Below are 27,095 nucleotides of genomic sequence, written 5' to 3'. Positions count from 1 at the left end.
CCTCTTAACGGGCTGGCGCATGAACTTACATGGCCGGGTTCTTCCCAGTTCCAGCGCCGGGGACCCAGGAGGAGCTGGACGGTCTGGCCTCGGGGCAGGAGCTCAGGGGCGGCTTTCTCCAAGGCGCAGGTGCTCGCAGGGGGTCATTGTTCCTATGCTGGGCTCTCCTTGTCCCTGGGCTGACTGGCAGCCCTACCTGAGTCCCCATCAGCCTGGAGCACACTGTTAGCTCTGCCCCGGTGATTCCCTGAGACCCTGCCCCATCCAACTTGCAGCCCCGCCCAAGTTGTTTGCAGCAGCTTTTCCATATGAATGGCCAGTCCTGGCTCTCAAACAAGCTGCAGCTGGTGACAAGTGCCCCAAACCTACCAACAAAAGGCCCAAGGCCCGGCTCTAGCACCAGCCTGCCTTGCTTCACAGCTGGGCCTCCCTCCTGCACAGCAGCTCTCCCACTGTAGTCCCAACTGGTCCTCGCAGCCAACTGGCCTGGAGGTCAACTCCTCCCAGAGACGCCAACAGCAATCAAGGCTCAACTACAAAACTGTGCACACAGCCCACACAGGGGCGCACTTAGAGGGCCCCCAGCTCAGGTGACTGGGGAGGCTGAGCCACTGGGAAATAGTGACAGAAAACTTCCCCTACCTGGTGAAAGAAATAGACTTACAAGTCCAGGAAGCGCACAGAACCCCAAACAAAAGGAATCCAAAGAGGCCCACACCAAGACACATCATAATTAAAATGCCAAGGGCAAACGACAAAGAGAGAATATTAAAAGCAGCAAGAGAAAAACAGTTAGTTACCTACAAGGGAGAACCCATACGATTATCAGCTGATTTCTCAACAGAAACTATGCAGGCCAGACGGGAGTGGCAAGAAATATTCAAAGTGATGAATAGCAGGAACCTACAACCAAGACTACTCTACCCAGCAAAGCTATCATTCAGAATTGAAGGGCAGATAAAGAGCTTCACAGATAAGAAAAAGCTAAAGGAGTTCATCACCACCAAACCAGTATTACATGAAATGCTGAAGGGTATTCTTTAAGAAGAGGAAGAGTAAGAAGAAAAGAAAAAAAGATTAAAAAGTATGAATAAATGGCAATAAATACAGATCTATCAACAATAGAATCTAAAAATCAAGATAAAGAAGCAATCTAATGAACAAAATAAACTGGTAAATAAAACAGAAGCTAAGGCATGTAAGTATGGAACAGACTGACTAATCTCAGCGGGGGTGGGGGAGGGGTGGGAAGAGATTAACCAAAGCTCTTACCTATGGACACGGACAACAGGGTGGTGAAGGCATGGGGTGGGGTGGAACCGGGTGGAGGGGGGCAATGGGCCCGAGGGGGGGCGGGGGGAACATCTTTAATACTCTCAACAATAAAGATTTTTTTAAAAATCTGTGACATTTTAGGAATATATAAGACACAACATACTTCAATGTTCTCCTTTCTTCAACAGGTTTATTGCCTTTTAAGAAAATTTTTGTAAAATATAAATACAAAGGCAGAGAATTTACTTACAAAGTTAAAACACAGATTTCAAACATAAACACACAATTCAGAAAATTTTAGTTTTATGTACATTTTCAAGCAACCTCAACATATTATGTTAGTTTTCAATATTTTACAGGGTACAGAAAAAAATAGCTCAAAGTCTTCTTTAAATAAGAGCATAAAATGTTTAAACATATAAACAATCCGGTTTGATGCGTGAAAACTAATTTCACAGCTTTTAAATTAGGATATAAAAGTTTCATACAATTAGTTGTTGTGTGTGGATATGGTTTGAATTTATATTACACGCCACTGGACTGCATCCAATAGCATTTACCTGACCCGAGCAGGTACTCTGTAAACAAAACATAAAATTACAACATCACCGAATTCACCCCCAAACCAACCACACAGTTGCGGCCACACTACGTGGTTGCGGCCTCGGCCATCCGTCGGAGCTTTGTATGAAATTCAATCAGAGTGTTTCGCTCCCTTTCCTCATCTTTTTTTTTTTTCCTTAAAAAAGAAAAGCAAAGAAACAAATCTTCCAAGAAAAAAAAACACACCACAAACATACCCCAAAGCGTGTGTGCATGGAAAAGTAAAGGAACGTTACAACAGCTTCATAAAAACGGACTTAAAAGTTTAAAAAGGAAACAAAAACCACGTTGCGAAGTCCTTCCGACTGGAGCCGTTTCTCTTATATAAAGAAGAGATATTTCCATATGTAATAGTGTCCTTTCTTTACAGAAATAGCCGTATGACACATATGCACAGGATTAACACTATGACACACTGTACAGGCCGCTCACCAGTAGTCGTCCGAGCCCGTGTCGCTGGGGTGCAGCCACTCGACGGTGGAGCCCAGCAGGCTCTGCAGCTCGCCCGTGAACTCCACCAGATCCAGGAGCTCCTTGCTCTCGGGGTTAAAGGCCTCCATGTCTTTGGGGCAAGAGAACAGGAGGCTGGCCGCAACCTGCCGGTAGAACTCGGCCTCGGCGATGGTGACGATCTCCACGCTGGGGAAATTGCAGCGGAATATCCGCGAGGACATCTTCAGCTTCTTCAGCACGTCCGACAGCAGCAGCCAGTTGCGAGGCCTGCGGCGGCAAGGAAAGCTGTTCGAGTGCCTGGCGCCCTCCGCCTGGGCACCCCTTCCCCCAGCACTTCCCCCCCAGAAGAGGGGATCTAGTTCTTGCCACTCCCTTCTGGCTGCACCTCCATTTATCAAGAGGCCACTTAGGGCCCGGCCCGCGTGGCTCAGTGATTGAGCGTCGACCTAGGAACCAGGAGGTCAGGGTTCGATTCCAGGCAAGGGCACAGGCCTGGGTTGCGGGCTCCACCCCCAGTGGGGGTGTGTGTGGGTGTGTGCAGGGGGCAGCTGATTCATGATCCCCCCCTCTCCCCCCCATCACGGATGTTCCTGTCTCTCTCCCGCTCCCTTCCTCTGTGAGATCAATAAAAACACATTAGGAACAAACAAATAAAAGAGGCCCCTCGGGGAGGACCAGGCAGCGCAGCCAGAAGCCGGAGCGGCAGCTGTGGAGGAGCCGCGTCACCAACTGCAGCGTCACCGGCGCTGGCGCCGACGGAACCTGACTCAGGGCCTCGCTCTCCAAGGAGCGCCCTGCTCTAGTCACCGGAGGGGGCCAGGCACCGACGCCCCTTTGATGTCCCCTCCCCTTCTCTCCCCCTCACAGACAGAGCATCATAAACTCAGAGGGGGGGGGGCTCTCCTTCCCTTTCCCACGCCCCCAGCCCGCAGTGCGCCTGCGAAGGTGTGTTCCATTCCTCACACGTCCTCGCCACCCTTGAGGGCTCTAACAGTGTTTACCGCCCCAGGGCCCGAGGAGGGTGCTACTCAGTAAGCGCCATGACACACAGCAGAGAACACAGTCTCCTCACGGGTCCGCCACAGGCCTTGGGCACAGGGGCAGTGCCCGGCCACGGGAGCCAGACGGGATCTAACCAAATCTGATGACACACAAGAGCCCGGGCACCTCACAGCGCTGTTCCTCATCAGATACAAGAAGGACATGTCATCGGTATAGATCAGGATCCCTTTCCAAAGAGCTTAGTGACTGAAGGATCCAACAGTGTCAACTTCCAGTCACTGATTTCCATGTCCTTTGAGCTCTAGGGGTGTATTCTTTTTTTAAAAAAAATATTTCATTGATTTCAGAGAGGAAGGGAGATAGAAACATCCATGATGAGAACCATGGATCGGCTGCCTCCTGCACGCCCCACACTGGGGATGGAGCCCCCAACCCGGGCCTGTGCCCTGACCGGGAATCGAACCGTGGCCTCCTGGTTCACAGGTCGATGCTCAACCCCTGAGCCATGCTGGCTGTGCTCTGGGGGCGTATTCTGAAGAGGGCAGTTACCAACCATGCTGTGCCCCCCCCCCCCCCCCCGTGCCCCGCCACCGGGGAAAGATCTGCATTTTGCGAATGTGACAGACACTTTGGAATCCCCTCCCCCACCCACCCGGCTCTGTTTCAGGGGATTTCTAACTCCCACCCTCCCAAGAGCAGCTGAGCCCGTCCCCAAGCACACAACAGCCATGCTCACCCCTGAGCGACCGACACTTGGACGTTGTAACACGGTAAGAGGGGGCTTTCTGCAAACTCAAACTCGAACACATCACTGCTGGCCTCGTCATCCTCCTGCAGGTCCTCCGGCCCCGGGGGGTTCGCCAACACGTCATATCCACTCTCATCATCCGGCTCTGATGGAGGGCGAACAACGGAGCGAGAGAATGGCATCAGCACGGCCAGACGGTGTCCGATCAGAGAAGGACCCCAACACTCTTTCCCAGCGAGCCCCGCTTGTGGCACCCGCACCCGCACCCCTGGCAGAGAAATGGCCTGAAGGGCACGCGCTGCCCACGGAACCAGAGAGCGAGGCTGCTCACCGCACACGGAGCTGCCGTAAAAGTCCCAGAAGCTGCTGGAGTCCTCGTCGCTGCGGCCCTGCAGGTCTTTCAGATAGTCTGGAGGGAAAGAGGGAAAGCCGCGGTGAGGACCGGGTGCGGGAGGCTGGGGGCACCTCCCCCCCAGTCCACCCAGGGCGCATCCTCTCCCACACCGTTCCCTGCCCGCCCCCTCCCGACCAGGGACGGGTCCCCCCTCGCCCTCATCGGAAAAGCTAGCCGGGCGAGCTAAGAATTTTTTCCGCCCTCACAGGCCAAAATAAAGCTGGCACCTCCTCTCTGGATCCCGTATCTGTTCTTTCCGAAACTAACGTGACACTGCGTGACCCAGTAAGTACACGAGGTAAATGAGGGGGGACCCTCTGAGCGTGTGGCCAGGAGCACGGGAAATCCCCATCCCGGGGTTTGAACGAGTTCCGCGCGTGAACTTGGTCGTACCTGTTAGAAACCTTTCCATGAGTTCGCTGTGCGTCATCTTCATGATGGTTCTACCTGAGTACGTAGCCAAAGTGGGGTCAGCACCATAGGAGAGGAGCAGGCGGACGATCGCCAGGTGGTCGTTCTCGACTGCATCGTGGAGGGGCCTGGGGGACACGGGCAGAGGGTCAGCTCCCGCCTCTAACAATCCTGACAAGTGGGCTGCCACTGACATTCCAGACAGGGAAACTGAGGCAGGGACTGGCCCAAGGTCAAGCAACGTGCCTACTATTCCAGGCCTAATTCTCAAATGCAAATGTACCTCATCCAAGGCCTAAGGAGGAACACAAGGCAAAATGAAAACGTTATAAAAAAAAGCCCAGCCCGGCCGGCGTGGCTCAGTGGGTGAGCGTTGACCTATGAATCAAAAGGTCACGGTTGGATTCCCGCTCAGGGCGCATGCCTGAGTTGTGAGCTCAGTCCCAGTGTGGGGCGGGCAGGAGGCAGCCGATCCATGATTCTCTCTCATCATGGATGTTTCTCCCTCTCTCCCTCCCTCTTTGATAGCAATAAAATAAACAAATAAATAATAACAAATAAAAAAGCCTACTCCGTTTTTTTTAAAAAAAAACAACCAGAAGGTGCAGGGCCCTCTCACCAGTGTCCACGAATGGGAAATGCTATTTGGAAACCGTGAACCACCAAACACATTTCGCTTTTGCTGCTCTCAGCAGCACCCCATGAACCAAGGTCAAGGACAGGGTGCGCGGGCTATGGATGTGTGTGGCCCGGGCAGATCTTACACCAAGCCAGCGGCAGTGGCCCTGTTTGGATTCTGGGACTGTCGGCTCCCGGATATTTTAAATGCTGTAATTCAATAGATGCTGATGAAAAGTATGGGGTCTTAAAGGGCAACACCTCCGATTACTCAGGCAGGCTCGACATTTTCAGACTTTTGTCCGGGGCAACATTGCAAACTTTGGAAGCTCTACCTAAATCTGCCAGAAAGGTCTGGTGGATTTCACCATCAATGCGCTTCCATGTCACTCTCCAGCTTTCCTCCAGGGGTTTCCCATGTGCCCAGAAAGATACGGCCTGTGCCCCGCAGGGCCAGGCTCACACCAAGCCCCGCAACTGACCTGGTTCCGTCCTGGGCACTGCAGTTGACGTCAGCACCGTATTCAAGAAGGTGTCGCACAATGTTCAGCCACCCCCTGGCGCAGGCTTCGTGCAGGGCACAGTATCCGGCATTGTCACGGTGGTTCACGTCACAAATCTTATTCTCCAAGCAGTACAGGACCACCTCCTGCGGGGAGCGAGGGGGGGCCGCCGTCAGAGCGCCCCACAATGCACCCTGGAAGCCTGGCCTCATCGCACAGTGCCCGCTTCCCAAGGCACCCATCCCTGTGATGGAGACAGTGTCCTCTGGACCCTGCAGGCTGGTGACTGTCCATGAAACCAGCAGCCCGGCCCTGGGCAAGTTACCCTTGAATTTCTCCCAGTGTCCACTTCCTCCTGAGACAGGAGAGTCACGGAGGCTCTCAAGGCGGCGGGAGGAAGCCATCAGCTAGCTGAGGCCTCGGGCCAGGGCTTGGGGACAGAGGTGTCCCGCTTCTAATCTCTTAGATGACACCTGGACAAGGACAGCCCGCGGCGCACACGCTCCTGTTCATATGTTGAGCAGAGTGAGAGGGAGGCTCTGTCTGTGCATCACATGCGTCGTCAAGAAATGACACAAAATGCTTCGCACACACACCCCCTCCCCCATTTTGCCTCACCCTGAACCCCACTTGGGGCTGAATGAATAGCCTTTTCATGTTTACTTCAGCGAACGACAGGGACTGAGATACCAGACGCTGGCCCTTTCTCAGAGGGTGTTCTGTGTGAATAGCATGCACCAGACTCGCCCTTGACTCCAGGTTTCATTATCACTGCCCCGACGAAGGAAGTTTTCAAACACACAAACACGCTGGACTCTTTTCCTACCCGCCACGCCCAGCAGATGGCCCGACGCATGCTCCACTGGGTCGGGGGGGGGGGGGCCGCGTGGGTCACAGCAGGCCTCTCCATGACAACTCCGCTATGCCCTTTCCAGGACATGTCAATCAAAGGTGACCCACCACTTGGGAGCGAACCAGAATGTTCCACATGAGAAGCGAAGGCTGCGTGCTGGCGGACGCGGCCCGCGGTGCCCTGCGGCTTCAGGTCAGTGCGGCAGCTCCCTTCCAAAAGCAAGAGGAAGGGACAAGGCGTGCCCACAGACGCGCTCTCCCTTCAGATCCTAACCTGCCAGCAAGCCCACAATCCTCTGGGCTCCCAGGCCACCTGCCCCGAGCCCCGGTATCCAGGATACCGCATGAAGCCGCTGCTCTTTTAGCAGGTCCTCCCCAGCCAGGCTGGAGCGGACGGCTGCAAGCTAATGAGCTGTGTGCCCCGCCGGGGAGAGGCCCCGTCACGTGGTCTGGGATCAGGTCTGAGCGCCACTGACTGCTGTGCACAGATCAATTTCCCCGGGGCCCGGTGGCCTGTCTGGTGGCCTGTCACCCGGGCTTTATTTGCTCTGACAATTACGGCCCTCACCTGGAAACCCGCGTCGCTGCCAGGGCTGATCGGAGGGCACCCAGAAATGAAAGGGCAGCAGAGCCGCCGGGCAAGTCAACTCCTTCCCGGGCGGGTGGCAGGAGGCGGGAGTAACCCACAGCCAGGCCAGCCGTTCTGCCGCGGGCTGTCCTAACGCAGCCACGTTGCTGTCGCTATGTACACAGCACTCCTCGTTTCCCCAAACGGGCATGCCTTCTGTTGTCCCATGACATGCCACAGTAACCCACGACGTGCCAGGAAGGGAAGATGGCACTGTTCTCATTCACCACTTGGGGAAACCGAAGTCCAGAGAAGTTAAACCCCAAGTTCAATGAACATGCAGTCCTGGAGCTAGAACTCGGGGCTTTTGGGAGCTGGGCAGCTGGGAAGCTTCAAAAGGCCCCAGAGGGCCCCAGTGAGAGGGTCGCAACCCGGCCGTGACGAGCTCCCGCAGGCCCTCTGTCAGGGTCAAGTGGGCTGACTACCTTCCCTGGCCGGGAGGGCGCCGGCCTCTAAATGGATGGCAAGCGCTGTCCCCAACAGCCGGAGGAATGGCCAAGAGGCCAGCCAAGCCTGTCCGCCCAATACGCTTCTTGGTTTCTTTTCTGCCCTCGAAATGGGAGCGCTTGCCGGCAGCCCACCCATTCCCAAACAAAATCACACTGTTTTCGTTGGACAGTTCTGTGTGAAGCGGCTATAAGCCGAATGCCATTAACCACAAAATGTAACCATAAAGGCCATAAACCCGACATTGTTAATTAATTAAATGCCTCATTAACTTTTTAAAAAACATGATTTATTCAATTCATAGAAAATTTAACCATCACCACTAAACGCACAAGCATGTGGTTGCACATTGGCCTTTTAGCCCAAGAACCAGCAGCCTGAACTGGGAGGGAAGGTCTGAGCGTCTGTGGCCGCGCCAGCCGTCTGTTTAACACAGAGGGTGTTCCCCAAGCCCAGGAACCCGCCGAGCAGGACGTAAAGCTCGGGCGGCCTTGGACGGCACCTGGCCCTTCAGCGGAAAGCAAGGACGGGAAAGGCTAACTCCAGGAAAGCCCTCCCTGCCCTGGGCGTCCCGGCGACACCTCTACCGGGTTAAGCAAATTGTCCGGCAACTTTCAAAGGTTCCCATTGCCACATCTCCTGACCAGCTGCCGTCCTGACGTCAATTCTGCCTAAAGAAATCCTCGAAAGTTGGGTTCAAAGTTGAAATCGTTCGCCCAGCAGTGAAATGCTCAACACCAAAAGCAGCGACCTGCGCAGTTTACGTATGGGAGCAGCTGTCGGACGTAAACATTCCCAAGGTTTCAGGAGCCACCCAAGGCCTCGTAGCCCCCAAAGCATGGTCGCCCAAGCCTCCGACCCACCGGCTCTACAAAACCCAAACGCAAGCTCCATGGAGAGGCCAACAAGGGCCTCTTGAGGTCTCTGGTCCCGAAGGGAGACTGGTGGGAACAATGCCAAGATCAAAGGTAAGGCCAGGAACCCCAAAATCCACACACGTGGAGCAGGCTGACCTCCTGCCTCCCCTCCCCTCCCCCCACGCCCAGTGTGTGCTGGAGACACAAGTCTTCTCTCACCCACGGACATGTTGGCGAAAACAAAGCACATACAACCAGCAACCAACGGAGAAAGCACCGTTTCCCAAGGCTTCCCCCGCAGTCATGTCTCGGGGGCCCGGGGCCGAGGCAGCCCCACCAGGAAGGGCTCCCTGCGCCTTGGGAGCCGGGCTGTGGGAGCCAGAGCTGCAGGCAAACCGTGCGGCCCTTAGCCACCAGGGCCTACCACCGGAGCCGATCCACACCTCCTCTCGCCGCTTGCTGAGCCGCATTTTATTTTCCCCATTCAACTCCCAGAGGGCTGATGCCAGCATTAAAAAAATGCCTTTGCCCTGTGGGCTATTACATCACAATTTCAACTGACAGGCGTGGTGGGGGAGCCGCTGGGGCAGAGGGAGCCATCTATCTCCCAGAGGTTAGCTGTGCAAAGGGCAATTCCAGTGCGAGCCCAGCCGGCCTGGGAGAGAGGGGTGGGGGAGGGGCGGGAGGCGGGGGAGGGGCAGGGCTCTGGAGCCAGACTGGGGGATCACTCGCTACCTGTACAAGTTGTCATTTAACCCCTCTGGGGCCGTTTCCTCATCTGAGAGCGGGATAACGTTAGTGATCACCACGGGAAGAGGTGGGAAGGGGGAAATGAGTGAGTCTGGGTCATACGGGCTCAGAACCCCAGACAGTATCTTGCTTTGTATATTGCTGCAGCGATAGAGGGCAGGCCAGATGGGGGTGTGGGGTGAGGGCAGGGACTTTGGGGCAAAACCCGAGTTCCCCTCATCCTCAGCCCTTGGATTCTCAGGTCTCCCCCACCCCCTATCTGCACAGACATTTCCTGCCCGCAACCCAAAACAGAGCCAGCAACTTCTCTCCCCCTTGCTAATCAGAATCCAAAAGGGCTCATTAAAATTCCCCCAGTCGCCAAGCCCTGGGTTATGTCAGATTTCATATCAGAGATAAGTGAGCGGGATGGAAGGATGCCAGGCAGCCTGCGTGCCTGGACACGGCCTGAACATCACAGGTCTTTCTTTTCACACCGCGACGGAACAGGCCACCAGAGAGAGACGGCAAAGGAGCCGGCGACTCCAACATCCCACGGGCCACCCCACCTGGCGCCGCTCCCACCCCCTCCCCCACCGTCAGGGGCAGCGGCCGGGGGTTGGGGGACCCAGGGCCCCAGGGCCACTGACCTCGTAGCCCAGGCGGGCCGCGCGCTGCAGGAGGGTCTCGCCCGCGTTCTTGTTGACAATAAGTCTCCGCGCCTCGGGGGGCATGGGGCGCGACTGCGTGGCCTCGGGAGGGGAGCTGGAGCGAGGCAGCTGGGCGGACTGTGACGCCGGCAGCAGTTGCTGCAAACGGTCAAAGGGCTTCTGGTCCTGCTTAGCCGGTGACAGATCGTAGTCAGAACTGGACTCGGGCCGCTTCCGGACTCGCCTGACGGTCACCTGTCACAGAAGCGGGCAGCGCACACGTGTGAGGCAGGCGGCGCTGCACGGCCTCTTCCCCGCTTTCGTTTGGGGGAGGGGTGCCGGGGCAGGGATTTCGTTCTCACTGCTTTGAAACTTCACTACCACCCAGAACAACGCCCCCCACGATGGGGGAGTGACCCTGGGCACGGAGTCCGGGCACAGGAAAGCTTTGTCCCCAGAAGCAGGTGTCCCCAGGCCCAGGGGCCGGCGGGGGGCGGCGGTACCTTGCCATCGGCGTTGTCCACGTAGTAGTCCCCGGGCAGCGGCAGGCCGCGGCGCGGCTCTGGCGGGAGCAGATGCTTGGTCTTGCACAGCCGCTTCCCGGACGGCTTCTCGCCGCCGCCGTCGGTGTACTTCTGCAGCAGCGCGGCCTGGCAGTCCTCCTCCTCGTCCGTGCACAGCACATCTGTCTTCGGGTTTTCTTTAATTTTCGGATGTTTGGCCGGCGGCCTGGAGGCTGGCGTGCAGCTTGGCGGCGTCTGCCTTTTGCCGCTCGCGGTGGCGGATGAAAGGCCCTTCATGGGCGGAGAGGCGGCGAACACGGGCAGACCTGGAGGCGGCGGGGGCGAGAGGGGGGAGACGCGGGCGTTACCGAGCGGCAGCCGGTGCGGAGAAAAGCCCATTGTTAGCGCCCCTCGCTAGAGCGGCTTCGGGTTTTAAAGATATACCAATTCCCTTCTCGAAGCATTAATATTTTAATTAGCCCACATTCAGCCGTCAAATAGGTTAACCCACAAAACACTGGTGAGTTTCTCCAGGGGCCGGGACCGAAGGGCAGAAGCCCGTCTGGGGGACGCTCTGGCTCCCACCCCAAGGGGCCCGGGGACCTCCCCGGTGAGGAGCAACCCAGGAAGTCCAGCTGCCTCCTCTCAGCTGTGCTCCTCACGGTACATTCCAGAAGGAAGTACGGGGGCTGGAAGGACATCAGGAAAGAACTCCCTACGTCACTCAGGTCCCCCTCGAGGGCCCTCCCCCCCCCCCCCCCCGGTCCAGGAGCGGGGAGGGCAGTCCCAGGGTGGCCTCTGCTCACCTTGTTCATTGTCACTGGACTTGAGGGCCTCCTCCGCCCAGCTTCTGTTGCCTTTGGTCTCTGCCCTTTTCCTGCCAGGCTTCTCTTCGGAGAGGCTATTGCCCTGGGCAGTGGCCTCAGGCTGACTGGCCTGGGTCACTTCCTTCCTGCCCTGCCGGCCAGGTTTGCTCTCAGCTGCCGACACCTGCTGCTCCCACTGTTCTCTAAGGTGCAGCAAGTGGCGTTGCTTTTTAGGATGCAGCCCTGTTAATTCAATGCACACCTTCAGGTTGGTCAGCTCATTACAATGTGGGTCTTCTAAGTGGTTAGAGGAACTGTTTGTCATTTCCCTCTCAGGCCAGTCATCTAATGGAGAAATAACTACAAATTAATCAAAAAGCCCCCCGGGAGGGGGAACCACTGTCTTACCCATCACTACCGGGGGTGGGGGAGGGGAGGGGGGGGCCACTAGCTCTGCCTCTGGGCAGCGCCAGAAGCAACCACTGCACCACCCCGTGACGCCCCGGGGCCGCTCCGCAGGCAGCCGCCGCCCGCGCTCACCTTTGGAGACCCGCCTGCGCTTGGCTTTCAGCAGCGGGTCCTCCGGCAGCTCCTCTCCAGGGGCCTCGGCGTGGGGGCTGTCACCCGAGGCTTTGCGCTTCCGGTCCAGCTGCAGGGCCGGGCTGCCCGGCACGTCGGCGGCGGCCTGCTCGCCGGGCGGCTCGCTCACCGGCTGCCTGTCCACAAAGTACGACTCCAGGGGCAGCTCCTTGTTCTCCGGGGGCTCGAAGGGGTCGTGCTTGTTGCCAACACCGTATTCACCTGGGGGAGGGGGGACAGTGACACCGAAATGAAGGCCCCCCAGGTCACCGCGAGAGAGCAGGACTGGGGAGCGGGCAGGCCCTCTGTGACCGGAAATGGGGCACGTGATGAAAGAGTCCCCACCTGCTACATCCCAGTTGGTCACCCTCGATGGCGATCAGGGTCTTTTCTCACAGAGGATGGGTGACCCCAAAGCAAGATCCAACCAGGCCATGGCCATGGCCATGGCCACAGCCATAGCCACCCCTCTCTGGGTAACAGGGGAGATGAAGGAAGAGGGATGGGGGCGTGTTGGGGACCGGGGAGGCTGGGAGACCAAGGGCACTGAGAGGAGGGGTGTGGCCCACACACAGGGTCAAGTTCAATGTCAGGGAACTCAACCTGATCCCTCCCCTCTGTTCTCTCTCACACACACCTCAGGGGGAGGGGGGAGCGCATCGCTGCACCAAGGAGCTGCTCCCATGTCCTGTCCAGAAGGAAATCCAACCCCCCCCCCCCGCCCGAGATCTGGCCCTCAGCACTGCCATGCACACCCACAGGACGCAGTCGCCCCGCCTGGCACTCCTCCGTGGCGTCCCTCACATGCAGGCATCTAAGGACCTTCCCAAGGCAGGATGCCACCCCTCTCTCCGCCAGGCCCCCCCTCTGCACACGAGGCCCGCGCTGGCTGAGCTGCTCGCTTCTGCTCTTTCTGCTCCACGTGGCGCCCACTTGGGGCCTCCCTACGAGGCGGCTCCCCGGCTACTTGGCTGTTCTCAGTTTTTCTCACACACACAAGTCCCAAACCACACGGTGATGTTCGGGTGCTCCCCCAATGGACCTGTGCGTCACCCAGATCCATTTCCGGGCGAGATCAACACACTTGTCACCCGCTGACCGCTCCAGTGTCACCTCCATGCTGACCAGCCCTGCTGGTCCCCGCTCAGCCTTCTCTTGGGGGCAATTCCCGGGGTTCAGTGGCAGTCAGTTGTGGGGACAAGTGTCATCCTGGCCTTGGCTAGCCTGGGCTCTAACGCCGGGCCCCGTAGGTGGGGCAGTGGGAGCCGCGTCTCCTCTTGCGAAGGATTGGTGGGCAGCGCGGGGAGCCACAGCTCACCCCCATCCCCGGCCCCGCAGCGCGGCTGCGACTCTCTGTGCTCCGCGACCCTCTCAGCCGCTCCGCAGGAACATCCCCGCTTTACAGCCGGCCCCCCCGCAGCTGTAAAGTGGGGACGTTACCGCCAGCCGCCTCCCGGGTGGGCTTCACTAACAGGCCCCCCGCCCCGGGGCAGCCGGGAGAGATGGCGCCCACAAAAGGACACCAAGCCTCTCCGCCCAGGTGGCACCGCAGCCCCAGATGTACGACATTTAAGGACATGAGCCCTGCTAGTCACGCCACTCCACCTGGCTGGTCCGCTCAGCCATCCCAGGAGCCCCGGGGAGGGCCTGGGGCCCGTGGGAAACGGTACACGTACAATTTTAAAGTGTGCCTACCCCTCCCCCCTTAGATAGGAAAGATGTTCAAACCAGGTGGCTGGAAGGCAGAGGTGACAGGGTGATGACACACGCCTTCCAAGGCCACAGTCAGGCAGTGGCCTGGCCTGCATGGGCCCTGCCCAGAATGGGGTGCTCTGCCCGTCACCCCCGCCCACACCTGCACTGGCCCCTGAGCAGACTGAGAGCCACTCCACACCCTACCTTTCCGCCGCAGGCACAGGGACCCGAGCACGGACAGTCCCAGCCCCGCCCGCAGCGGCCTCTTCCCACATCTTCACCCTCTCGGCCAACTTCCCAGCAGCGCAGTGACTTCCCACCGCGCAGACCTGGCCTTGGCCGCCGCAGCCAGCCACCTGGAGGCCTGGCGATGCCTGCTTTCACGGGCAGCAGGAGTGACTGGGGCCCTGGTCTCCCTGCTCTTCGCCGGACAACAGCCCCTACCAGGCGAGCCTGTCCCGTCCAGCCTCCCGCACGGCCAGAGTGGCGCTTCCCGGCAGGCCACCCCGGCCCTGTCCCCAGGGGCCCTGCAGGGTGATGACTGTGGCTCCTCCTGAACTGTCCTCAGGAACCCCCATTCCTAAAGCCGGGGCTCACCGACATCCCCCCCACACACACACATAAACTTCAATTGCTTTCTTCCCCATTTCGTACAAGGATCTTTTCCTAAACTAAGCGCATCCACCCTTCCCCATCCTCTAGGCCTCTCTCTCAGGCAAAGAGCCCAATTCCCCGCTGGCTCCGCGACCTCACCGAGGCCAGGAATAACCCGCAGGACACACGCATGGCCACCAGCTCGGGGCCGAGGCTCCAGGTCGCATTCCTGCGCACCGCCTTGGAGCTCCGACACGAGCCTCTCCAACCACAAGCCACAGGCTCGCCCCGAGGGCAGGGGAGCCGTGCAGAGAGCTGCTCTCGGCCCTTCTGCAAGCGGGAAGCCATGAGCACTGGGCTACTCGGTGTCAAGCAGATGTGATGCGGCCGCGTTGTTTGTGGTTTAACACTTATTGCACGCCTGCAGCCTGGTCATATGACTCAGCACGTACATCCCATAATTTATCATTGTTATGCCATAGCATTATTTCGCAGCAGCATTGCCATGGCAACATTTACAAGTCACCGTGGCAACAAAGCACCCTCACCGCTGGTGAGCCAGGCCCAGTGAGCCCTGCACGAGGTGGGAAGGCTGCCCTTGGCCGAGTCCCTCCTCTCCCGGCAGAGGCGAAGCTTGTTAACACGCGGCCCTCTCTGCTCCCAGCTCAAAGCCGTTTCCCGGACCCGCAGGTGCGCGGCCAGAGACAAGTTTCCCCGCAAGAAGTTCTGGGAGGCCCTTTGACCCCCGCCTCCTCCCGCTCCTGCCCAGGCGCTGCCACCGAGCAGGTCCCGGGGCTGCGTCAGCCGAAGGGCTGGCCAAGGAGACGTCATTCCACATTCGCGGCGAGATGGACGCATGCCTCCTCCCCCCGCCCCCCCCCCATCCTCCAAATGCCACTGATGGTTTCTATTCATAAACGGCCAAGGCTGAGGCGTCTCCTGACTCATCGGTTGAACGTCTAAAATGAAAACCTCACTCAGCCGCCTCCCTCGCAAAGAATGAGTGAAAATCCTGGCCATTGTGTTTCAAGTTCATTCACCTTCCCTGAGCCAGCCCCTCCGCGCACGCTGCACCCACCATCTTAGAAGCTCCTGCACCCCCTTTCTGACCCCTGCCTGCTCCAGCCCCGACGTGCTCAGAGCTTGGCTCTCAGCCACAGCGCTCTCACGAGAAGAGAACTGCTGCCTTCCCCAGTGGCCATTCCCACTCCTCCCAGCCTCCCTCGCCATCCACCCAGAGGGCTTCTCCCTTCTTCAAAGAAGCACCTGCCCGTGAGCCGGCCTTGCCCGCTTCCGCCAGGAACAAGGACACCTGCACTTCAGGTGCATCCAGAACCCCTGCCGCTCAGGTAAGGCCCCTGACCAGCCACTGCGGCGCCCTTCTCCTGGACGAACGTAGGACACATTGGTCCCGGTGTGGCCTCCTCAGAACCCCGGCCACAGGCGGCTGCTGGCCCCAAGGGTGAGCTCTCCCGGGCCACAAATCCTCCCAAACCCCATCAGGCGCCGATGAACCAAGTGTGCGGAGGAATGGCAAACCTATGACATTCAATGGCACAGAGCTCCCCATCGCACCCATCATCCCAGACTATCCTGTCTTGGGGCGCGGGGGGGTTTGCACCCACTCTCTCAAAATGCCCTAATTCCCCACCACCAACGCATCGGGCAGAGAAGTCAGGTGAGCAAACCCCAAAGGGGACCAGCTGTTGGGACTGAAGAGTGGCTGGGGGAAAGCGCGAGCTTTCTCTCCACATTTTGCCTCCAAAACATGAAACGCTGTCTAGTGGGAAGAAGTCCTTCATGTACACGGTGTCCTTGCACTGCACTGTCGCCTCCCAATGATGACAAGCACACCCGCCCCAGAAAAGGAGCCTGCTCATCCCCAGTCCTCTGTACTCCAGACCAGACTGTCCCTGCGGTGCTGGGAGCCACCTCTGCCCAGAAGTATCATTCTGCTGCTACAAAAAAGAACATACATGCGCCACACCTTACACTCAGTCTCCGCTGCCGTTCCTCTGCTATGTTGTACTAACTAGACGGCTACCGACTACAGGAAACAGTCTTCCACAGGTGCCTCATTCCTGGACGCCACGGTGCTCAAAAGGCTCACCACGCGGTCCCACACACGAGCCACTCGGGGTCACTTACATCTCTCACTGTCATTCTGGTCAGCAATGGCCTCCTCCAGGGCGACCAACTTTGGCTTTTTGTCCTGACTTCCTTTCAGGCTTTCCCACTCTGCAGGGCTGAACTTGCACACCTCGGAGTCTTTGGTTGCTGGGTGGCCACCTTCTCTCTCTTTCATCTCCAACTCTGAGAAGCGCATCATTGCACGCTGGAAAGAGAACGAAGATGGAAAAAAAAAACAACACCTTACCATAAAAGCTATTTCATTTGCCTTACCTTAAAGGAAAGTATTTTCAAAGAAAAGTTTGCCCAAAACCAACCACAATTTATGATACAACTGAGATATTTTAAAATTTAACAGATAAAAATTTAAGAGGATCTATATGTAGTCACACATTCTTTATTCATAAAGCCATATGTATAGATACGTATGCGCTGTGTATGTATATCCATACATACACTACTGCATAGAGACAGACATTCTCTCTTGAAGGTAAATAAAACAGAACAAAACACAACGCAAAGAAAACAAAACAAAAACACAACAGAAAAGAAAAAGTGCACAATGAATAAAGACGACCATGGCCCACAAACTTCCCTTGGTATTCGGAAATGAAATTTAACTCAAAAGGTTTATGGAAGATTCTAGTAATAAAAATTTGAAGAACTGACCTCACAGTAAGCAGCGGGTAGACATAAAATACTGTCCTCTTGTAATCCTTCCATCTATGTAATTAAAATGGGCACTCAATGGATCATTTAGATAACTTCATCCATTTTTATAAGCATAAACTAAATTTTTTCTCTTAACATTGCAAAAACAATTTGGCTTTATTTATCTTTTAATTAAAAGTAAAATATCTTAAGGAAATTCCTATACAACATCTATCATTCACTAGCAAGTTAAACACATCCTCTATCCCTTTAAGCGAGCTTTTCTTTCTTTGGTGAAAAAAATTGCACGCATCCCACAGACATGCGGCTGCTGCACACCCCACCGAGGAGCGCGTAAGGCGTTCTAAGCAGCGCTTCTAGGCATACTGGTTAACGTACAGCAACGGCAGAGAAATTAAAGCAACCGATAGGTAAACGTCATGCAGTCTACATAGCCTTCACAATCATTAACTTCCTTTTCTCAGCATTTGAGTGGAGTTCTCAAAATCTACAGAATAACTGAAAATAACCAGGCACACGCACCTCCTCAGTGCCACCCCTCACGTCCCCTAACTGGCCACCTTCCATACATTTAAATTACCATAAGCTCCATAACCACTCCTGCCCTACCAGCTCCCCCCCCCCGCCCCCCGTCCCTTTACACATTAAAAAGCTGACAACTGGTCAAGTCACTGAGATTCGGGGGTGGGGCTCACCTGCAGTGCCCGCTGCTCCCGGCTCAGCTGGCTGGAATCTGCGTACAGTTCGGTGGTGACACACTTGAATCTGTCACCCACGTAACCAGCGGAGTTGGCGATTCTCTTGGCCAGCTTCGATGGCTTCGGTTTCAGCACTTTGCCATCCGATTCTGCCTCATCAGCTCCATCTTTGGTATAGGTGGGGGTGACGTCCACACTGGGTGGGGCACCGCCCACACAAAATGGTTTGGGGTCCTCTTGGGTTTTCCCAAAAGTTACAGCAGGGCCCTCGCTCCCGAGTGGGGGCTCCAGGAACGGGGTGGAGACGGGCACCCCCAGGCCCTCCTTGGTGGCGCCCGCTGCAACGCTGTCCTTGCTCAAGCCGAAGACGGACTGGCCCGGGGCCTGTTTGAAGGCGTAGGCTTCGTGGAAGTCGCTGATCCGCCCCAGCTCCTCTCTCAGGGCCAGGAAGTCGCGGTGCGACTGCAGGGCCGGGTCGGCCGGGGGCTTGGCGGGCTCCGCGGTCTGGCCGATGCCGTCGGCTGCAAAGGCGGGTTTGGACACGGTGGTGTCAGGTTTAGTGTCTGCCTCTTCCCGAAGGAGGTCCACGTAGACGAGCTTGTCGCTCTTGATGACGGTTTTGCTCTGACTCCAGCCGGGGCTGGGCTTCGGGGTCTTGTCGGTGGGAACATCGGGGTGTAACTTGGCGCTGCTGCCTTCCAGCATCTCGGAGAAGCGGCTCCGGAGGGTCAGGTCCTCGTAGCGGCCTCTCTCGTGGGACCGGGACCTCCTGTCCGGCTTCTCCTCCTTCGCGATCTCTATGGGCGTGTGAGGGATCAGCATGGGATGCACCATGCCCAGCCCCAGCGCGTCCTGGTAGGTCACGAACTCCGGCCGGCCGGTGGGCAGCCCATAGGGCAGGCCGGGCTTGGGGGCCAGGTGCCCGGGAAAGAGACTGCCGTTGGGCAGCAGAACCGGGTGAGGGTAGACAGGTCCCTTGCCGTGTAAGGAGAGGGGGCTGATAGCAATGCCCTCGGGCGCCGGGTAGGGGAGGTAGCTCCTGGGGTAGGGGATGGGGGGGGACCTGAACGCCTCGTTGGGAGAGAGGAAGATGGAGCTGGGCGGGAGGCCGTTCTCGCTCGCTTTGAAGCTCGGGTCCGGGTTGCCGGCTTTGGCGCCCTTGCTGCCGGCCCCGCCGTGCTTGGCGGGCGCGGTCTGGGGCTGGCCCACGTGCTGGATGACGGACGGCGTGGTGTCCACGGAGCCCCTGCTGGTCTTGCTGCCATCGGCGTTGGCGTTGGCGTTGGCATTGGGGGCCGGTGACGCGGAGGCCGGGCGGCCCGCGCTGGACACCGCCCCCGAGACGTTGGTGACCACGGTGTCCGTGCCACCCATGCGCGGGCACGAGGAGCTGCGCTGCTGCGGGATGGCCCAGTCCAGGGCCTTGTTTTTGAGCGGCAGCCCCTTGCCGTTGCTCTCCTCGCTGGGGCTGGGCCCGGGCACCACCCAGGACGAGGGCGCCGTGCTGATGATCTCGGATCTGTAGATGGCGCAGCCGCCCCCCGGAGGGGATAAGGTCTCCTTGGGCATCTCGGCCCCGGCCAGCACGAGGCCGCTCGCGGCTCTGCTGTGGACCAGCACCGTGGGGGCCATCTTCTTCAGGTGCTCGGCCTTGGACGCATCTGCGTCCACCACCTTGGACGACAAGTCCAGCGGCTTATCGGTGACGTCTTTGGTAATCGTCTGCTTCTCCAGGAGAGGAGGGGAGCCCCCGTCTTTCCTGTCCTGACCCGCCGCTTTCCGAGGGTGCCCGGGCACCGGCGGCGCGCTGTCGGCCCCCTCTGCCGCCTTCGGGTACTTGGCGAGCCGGGCCACGGGGAAGTCTCCGCTGACCGTCATGTATGGCTTGGACAGGGCGATGGAGGGCGACGTGGAGATCCGGGCATAATGCTTGTGGAACTCCGAGTAGGTGTCCACCGTGGGCTGCGAGGGCAGGTGGACTCGGGGCGAAGGCCGCGGCGAGGGCGGCAGCAGGAGCGCCGCGTCCCCGGGCAGGCCGCTGCTGACCGGCTTGGCGGCCGGCACCCGGGGCTGCTTGCTGTTCTGGATGTGGGGGTAGGCGTGGGAATCGACGGGGTTCCCAGGGTTGACGCCCATCTTCCAGGGCAGGCTCTTGTCGGCGCAGTGGACCAGCGGGGGGATGGCCGGGGAGGCCGAAGGCGTCGAGAGCCTCATGGGCGAAGCCAGGGACGAGGGGATGTGGGGGCTGACGTAGTGGGGCGGCGGCAGGTAGAGGAATCGCTCCCCGTTGGTGCAGACCGGGGAGTAGAGCGGCTGGGCCAGGCTGTAGGACTGCTGAGGTAGCAAGGCCTTGTACATGTTCAGGGGGTACTTGTTTGGCGAGTCCAGGAAGGGGTAGATGGCTGGCGTGGCCCCCTCCATGTAGGGGTTCACCCAGGGCAGCCGCAGGTAGCTAGCACCGTTGATGTTGAGGGGGCTCTGCTTGTCGCCGGCCGGCCGGTCCAAGCCCAGCGCCTCTGCCGGGGGCACCGCGCCTTTTTGTATTCCGGGGGGCGTCTTGTAGATGGCGCTGAAGCCATTGGGGGCTTTTCCTGAGACGGCGGAGGCCTCCACCGTCTCGGGGGTGTTGGGTTTGAACTGCACCTCTGGGTTTCTTTCGGAGGAAAACCCAAGCCCGCCGAGGGAGCCGGCGGCAGCCTCGCGGCCCTTCTCGGAGCCCAGGCCGCAGAGGCTGGAGTACACGATGTTGCCCGGGACCCGCAGCCCTTCCCGAATGAGGCCAGTGCGGTCCATGCTCAGCGCCGTCAGGCCATCGATCCGATGGGCAGTGGTCGCGTCCACCTGGCGGAAGAACACGGGTGTTACTGCGACATTCCTGTAGGCAGCCCGACCGTCCCCGGGAGGAACTGCTCAGGAACACACCAGCTGCCTCCACGTCTGAGCAGGAAGGGGGGAGGGGGAAAGGGTTCCAGGGTCTCCGGCCCCCTCCCCCCTCATCCAGAACCCTTTGCTGCCGGTTGCACTAGGATCCTGAAAGCCCAGAAAATGTCAATCCCTTTAGACTCGAGGCCCACACATGATCAGTCACCTATTAACTCGGGGAAATTCACCTTCTCAGCAAAAAAACACGCTGCCGCAACTGGGACACACTAACTCCACGCCTCTCAGCGCCTTCACGGGGTCCAGAACTCAGACTAACCCTCCGTGGCCTGTTGGGTGGGGGCGGGGCCGTGTTCACTGGGTCTTTCCTGGACGCTATTTAACATAACAAGAAACAATCTTCAGCGGAGGACTTTCGATGTCTCATTTCTAAATCAATAACGAGGCCGGGGGTCAAACTGCGGTTGCATCTCTTGACTTCCTGTCCCTGGCATCTGAGAAGCTCGTGCGTTTCACGTTTTACTGGAAACGGAAACCCTGAGGGTCTACTCGGAGGCTGGCAACCTGTCCGTCCGGGAGCACTGCGGTGGCATGCAGCCACCAGGCTCGGGGACGTGGGCCTGAATGGCAAGCATGCCGCAAGGAGCGTTTGGCCACGGACCCGAGGGGGGGGGGGGGATGAGGCGAGGGCCCAGTCCTGCGGCTCCCAGAGGCTTTCTGCTCAGCCCTGCCCTGAAACCCCAGGCTCCGCCCCCACCCAAGCCCTTTAATGGTATGCAAATGCATGCACGATTGATTACAGATCACTGCGACTCAGATAGCACATCAACAGAAGCCATTCATCTCCTTACCACGTTGTGGTTCAAGGGATTTTCTTCCCTCAGTTCCAGTCTGGCCTTTGAAGCGTCACCGTCATTTACAGGAATTTTCCTATGTGAAAGGACACACGACTTCATGAAAGCATTCCTCACTTAAGCCATCACTCACGGAAAAGACCAGTTCCTAATAACGCCATTGTTTCTCAATTGCCCTGAAAAACACTCCTCCCCCATGGCCCATGCCGCAAGTTGTCCCCAAATGGGGATCGAACTGGAGCGGGGAAACAAAGGCAGGACAACAGGGGTGCAGGATCACAAACACGCCCCGAGGTGGGTAAGCGGAACATGAAGCACAGCCATTCCCCCAGCACAATCTTCTCTGCAGAGCTGCCAAGCAGGCCGACCTGTCTGAGGTGACCCTTATGAGCTCTCCGTGAGGACACACAGGAGCACACAGGTCAAAGCCCAGAGCAGGGGACAGGCGGCTGGAGTGTACCGGCCACGGCGACCACTGCCGCGTCACCCACAGGGGCAGGCTCTCCAAACTTTTCCCCAAAGTTAGGTCCCACGTCCTCCGAAACTGGTTTCCATGGTGATGATGAAGCCATATTTGATTGCCTTTATCAAAACGACGAGGGATAAACACTAATATCATCAAATGTCAGCTGCTCCCGGCTCCAGAGGAAGCCCGTGTCTGTGCCAGGCGGCGGCGGCTGCCCTGGGACTTGTTATCAGGGAGCATCGATAAGGCAAGCGCCCGGTGCCAAGTTCCCAACCCCCAGGATAGAACCGCTGACAAGCAGCAGGGGAGTTTCATCATTACCCCGAAAACCAGCTTCGATCATCTGCTTACATGTCTCTACCCCACACCCCAAAATCACTCATTAGGAGGCTGACAAAGCCGTCAGCTGACTGAACCCAGGAGCCAACAGGAGACGCGAAGCTGAACCGAAGTGAAGGGTGGCCGTCTCCCCAGTTATTACTGAGCAAACTATTTGTTCTAAAAGCACATCGAATGCCGATCCACCTGGGCCCGCACTCCTGACATTTCGAGTTAAAGCAGCATATACACTGGGATTAATTCTCCTTCATAAATATGAAATAATAAATTAAGAACGAAAGTGCACTGAAAGGCCGCTTTAGGGGCTAATCTTTTAAAGGGCGGCGATGCTTCGCTGAGCCGGGTTGCCTGGTAAAACTGTAAATCAAGGCGCCGCCAGCGAGGCAGATCTTCCCCCCCACCCCTTTCGGGCCCACGTGGCTGGGCGAAGGCGAGGCCTGGGCTGGCTCCGGGGCAGCGGGGACCAGCGCGCGGCCCACCCATCCCGTCCGCCCAGCCGGGCGCTCACCTGTCTTCGTTGATCCCGCACATGCGGACCCGCTCGCTGCTCATCCAGCTGTGCACGTTCCCATACAGGGGGGTTGCAGAAAGCATGTCGCCCTCTTGGATGGCAGCTTTTCTTCAGGCGTCTAGTCTGTTTAAAACAAAACAAAACAAAATCCCAGGAGGGTGAGTAAAGAGCCAAACAGGAAACGAGAGAAGCCCTCTTTCTAGGCAATCCCCGCAGAGCGCAGGCTCGGGGAGGCAGCCGGTGGCGGAGGGGCTGCGGATGGCACACAGCACACCCAAGGGTCCGGGGACGCGAGAGGGTTCAAGCTCTACCTCACCCCAGCCAGGGTGCAGCCCCTCCCGGCCCGCGGGCCGCCCTCCTGTCTGGGCGCAGCGTCTGGATCAGGGCAGGTGGCAGGCTCAGCAGCCAGGAGGCCCAGGCCGCCCTGGCCTCCCAGGGCTGTGCAACTCCCAGTTCAAGGGTTAAAGAGTCGGGGGGCTGGTGGCCCACTCCACCCCAACCCTACATTAGATTAAGCACCGAACCGGGCTGGTTTGGCCTGGGAGCTGCAGGGGGAGGCGGCTGAGTAATTCGATGACGCCTGCTCGCTGGGGACACAAATCATTAGCGAGCGAGCGAGCGCACGGGTCTTAGCAGCCCAGGCTGCTGGGCGGCAAGCCGCTGGCACCCTGGGAGCAGCCAGAAGCCACCCATTTTCCACCTCCCGGGAGGGGGCGGCTGCCAGACATGGGGTGCGGGGGAGCACCTCTCCCCACCCCCACTGCCTTACCTCCTCAGCCCCGCCCCCACCCCACCCCCACCCCCAGCACATTCTAGTTTGCTGCATGAGTGAAGGGTCAGGACAGGCTGCATTTTATTAACAGGATTATCACGGCGCGTGATTTATCCTCGTGCAGGATTTTAATTGCTCTTCGGAGGTTGAGCCGTTTCTTTTGACTGCGCTTCAGCCCATATCCTGCTGTTAAATGCTGGGTTAATAAGTAGGGGAGCCTTTAATGCCTGGGACCGATGGCCCTGGGCAATTCCCTGATCACAATCGCTTCCCGGCTCCCTCGTCCGGGCAGGCCGCGGATCTCTCCCCCAGCCCAGCCCGTGAGGGATCACCGCCGCGAAGGCCAACAGGGGAACTTCCCTTCCTCCTTCTCCCTCACACACCCACCCACACAGTTTCCGAAAGCCCAAATGTTCCCTAAGTCGACACATTTCCTTTGTTAGCAGGAAAAAATATGCAAATGATCGTTTTTTTACACTTTAGCGCATAAAGCCTGCCGGGTCGCCTGGGATGGAGGCACCGGGCCCACATCTTTTCAGAGTCGCCGGGGGTGGGGGTGGGGAGCACCAGGGAGGCCTGAATCCAAATGCCAGGCTGTCCTTGGGCATTTCTTTGTCCCAACGAGGCCTTTTGTCCGCCAGCACAGCCCCACCGGCCCCTAGACATACAGCACGGCCTTGGTCATCAAGAGCCACGGGCGTGGGCACACGGCACAGAGTTCGACTATGAAGACAGCAGGCCTGGCGGGGTCCTGAGGGGGCCCTGCCTCTAGGGAGCACCTTTCTTCATAGACTGGGGAGCTTCCAAAGCACAAGCCACGCCCCCGCCCCCCAAAGAGTGGGACTCAGGTGTTGAGGATGGGTCTGCGGAGGCGCATGGGCTTTTGGTCCAAAGACACAAATGGAGTTGGGAGAGGCCACCACCAGGCATGACCCCCCCCCAAGGCTCCGTCTAACAAAAGGAGGACATCGCGAGTGGCCTGGCGTGGAAGGTGGACAACATTCCTCGGCGCCAGTGTCCTTGGCCGTGGGCTGAAACAGTGGGACCGGGCCACGCCACCCCCACTGTGTGCCATGCTCAATGTGGAGATCACACAGGAGCTGAAGGGTCAGTGACCCCAACCCCCAAGAAAAGGAGCAAGTGTGCGCCTGCGCAACTTCATGGCCGGTGTCCGTCTTCAAAACTGGCCTCCCCTTGCACAGCCCCTCCCCGCACACCTCCTTAGCAGCCACTCGGTGACAGGACCCCCGACACCTGGCTGAAGGCCGAGGAAGGGAGGGGTGCCCCCATCCTCCCCCAGTTCCTTCCTTTAAAGGGCTTTGCTGAGAAGGGCGGCCTGGACGTGGGGGGCAGTAAGCTTCTGCCCTTCTCCAGGCTCGTCCTGTGGGGTTTTCAGTGTTCCTGCTGCTCAAATGGCCCCGGGCGCCAGGATGATGTGTGTCACACACATGGGGTCAGAGGGAGTGTTGAGGCCCGGGACACGCACAATTCAGCGTCACCTGTGTGTGTGTGTGTGTGTGTGTGTGTGTGTGTGTGTTTAGGGGTGACGCTGGCAGGGGGATGGGCAGGGATGAACACGAAGAAGCAAAAAACAGGGGGGGGTCCATTGTTGGATCCTGCTGACTACACACACACACACACACACACACACACACACACACTTATAATCTGTAGCTGCCCCATGAACTTTTTGTGAACTGTTTAAAAGTGGAGGTCTGTTGAACAAACAGCGGCGCCACTGCCAGCCATAATTTCATTGCAACAAGCTAAAGACTTAACTCTTCAGGCTCCTGGCCCAACATGGAGCCGAGGGGAAAGGGCCAATGAGCCGTGGGCCTGCCTGGTACCAGGCCCTTCTCAGGGTGACAGACAGGAGCCCAACTGCCCGGCACGGACATCCTCGCCAAAGGCTACACTGTGTACCCCCCACCACGACCGAAGAACGGGACCCCCCATCTCTCTGGGATGCTTTACCAGGGGGACGGTGGGGGTAAGAAACCAGAAGAGGATGAGAGCCAATCGCCCACTCGGATCACCCGCGCTGCTTCTAGAAGCGGCTGTTGATACAGTTGGGACTTTCCTTCTTTTCTTTCTTTTCCCTCTGAAGGCAAGTGCCTCCGAACTGGCTTTGCTGGCCCTTGGCCGTGGCTGATACACAGGGCAGGCACTCCGCTGCTCCATATCCGAGGCTCATCTGCCCTTATTTCTCAACACCCCACCTCCCTCCCAGGCAGCTCTGCTTCCCGAGTGCCAGGATGTGTGAAGTCACTCGGGAAAGCACTGGGCAGGCAGCAACCTGTTCGCAGTGCGAGCTGCCCGGCTCCACCCGGGCTCCCGGCTTAACCCCTTTCCCAGGAGGGGAGCCGAGGGCGCGAGGCTGCGGGGCCGGGATGGAGACGCAAGATGGTCCGAAGAAGAGGGCAGACGGGGAGGCCGAGGAGTGGCTGGAACACCGGGTCTGGGGAGAGACCTGGCTCGCAAGGTGCAGACACACACCGGGGGGTCTCTGACTCTCAGGTTGGCGGCAGCTGAAAGCCCGGGCGAGCTCGGGTCCCCCTCCACAGACGTGGGCAGGCCTCTGCTCCGGAAGCCAAGAGCTGTGACGAGTGTCTGAGCCGGCCCGGCCCGGGAGAAGGGCCTGATTGGCAGAAAGAGGTCAGAGGGACCACCCTCTGTGACAGGCCTACGGGGGCGCATGGGCCTCAGGCAGCACCCGCCACCACCATGCCACTGATTCCTGCGCCAGGGCACCAGCAGGGACCCAGGAAAGGGGCGGAAGCTTCTCTCTTCTTTAAAGGTGAGCTGCCCTCGCAGAAAACAAAGAGCAGGTCGAAGAAGGCGCCGTGGCCGAGGCCGAGGCGGCCTGAGCGCAGGGAGGGCGGCACGGACCCCGCTGGCACCCGACCTTCCTCCGCCCGGTCCTCCTGGCGCCGGGCCATTCCCGCCGCCCGCCCTCCAGGTGCCGGTGCGTCCCGTCTGCACATCATGCCTGTCACGTGGAGCAGACAGAACGGAAACCTCGCCACCGAGGCATCCCCCTCCCGCGCTCCACGCAAGCGCTACTGGGGCCCCTGCCCAGGGACTCCCTTGTCCCGAGCAGGGACCCCGGCCAGCGTGCAGTGGGCCCTCCTCCGGGAAGGGGTGTCCCTCCCCCCATGGCTGTCCTCCGGAGAACATGTGCGCCTCTGGGCAGGTGGCTGAGCCTCTCGCACCTGGGTCCCTCATCTGTAAACACTCCGCACACGCTTTCCAGGGGATTAACCTGCCCCTGGACTTGAGCTCTGCCTGGCAATCGCTGGGACGGGCTGCGTTTCACCCCACACAGCCCGGCAACCCCAGAATCGCAGTCTGGTTGTCTGTGGCACCCGGAAGGCCGAGGCGGGGCCAGGGGCCGGGCCGGGGAGGGTGACCTTCAGCAGAGTTGTG

The 27,095-nt window shown here is 58.6% G+C and overlaps 1 protein-coding gene across 3 annotated transcripts; it reads right to left on the bottom strand.

Moving 5' to 3' along the window:
• Positions 1 to 1,456: 1,456 nt before the first annotated feature.
• BCOR (BCL6 corepressor) lies at positions 1,457 to 22,994 on the bottom strand. 3 transcript variants are annotated; one of them, XM_054714481.1, is made up of 14 exons: positions 22,895 to 22,994; positions 21,579 to 21,657; positions 17,845 to 20,688; positions 17,147 to 17,200; positions 16,496 to 16,682; positions 12,020 to 12,280; positions 11,480 to 11,824; positions 10,674 to 10,999; positions 10,171 to 10,425; positions 5,987 to 6,153; positions 4,869 to 5,014; positions 4,413 to 4,490; positions 4,070 to 4,226; positions 1,457 to 2,598 (listed from the first exon to the last, which is right to left on the bottom strand). In XM_054714481.1, the coding sequence occupies exons 1-14, from the start codon at positions 22,978 to 22,980 to the stop codon at positions 2,307 to 2,309; spliced, it is 5,277 nt and encodes a 1,758-aa protein (XP_054570456.1). In that variant the 5' UTR covers positions 22,981 to 22,994; the 3' UTR covers positions 1,457 to 2,306. The 3 variants fall into 3 exon arrangements, with proteins under 3 accessions (XP_054570456.1, XP_054570463.1, XP_054570470.1); XM_054714488.1 differs by having other exon boundaries at positions 11,480 to 11,722; XM_054714495.1 differs by lacking the exon at positions 17,147 to 17,200 and having other exon boundaries at positions 11,480 to 11,722.
• Between the last annotated feature and the right edge of the window lie 4,101 nt (positions 22,995 to 27,095).

This window comes from Eptesicus fuscus, chromosome 1, assembly GCF_027574615.1.
Source record: "Eptesicus fuscus isolate TK198812 chromosome 1, DD_ASM_mEF_20220401, whole genome shotgun sequence".
NCBI lineage: Eukaryota > Metazoa > Chordata > Mammalia > Chiroptera > Vespertilionidae > Eptesicus > Eptesicus fuscus.
Note: the sequence above shows the minus strand (reverse complement) of the source record. Positions and strands in the feature narration are given on the sequence as shown.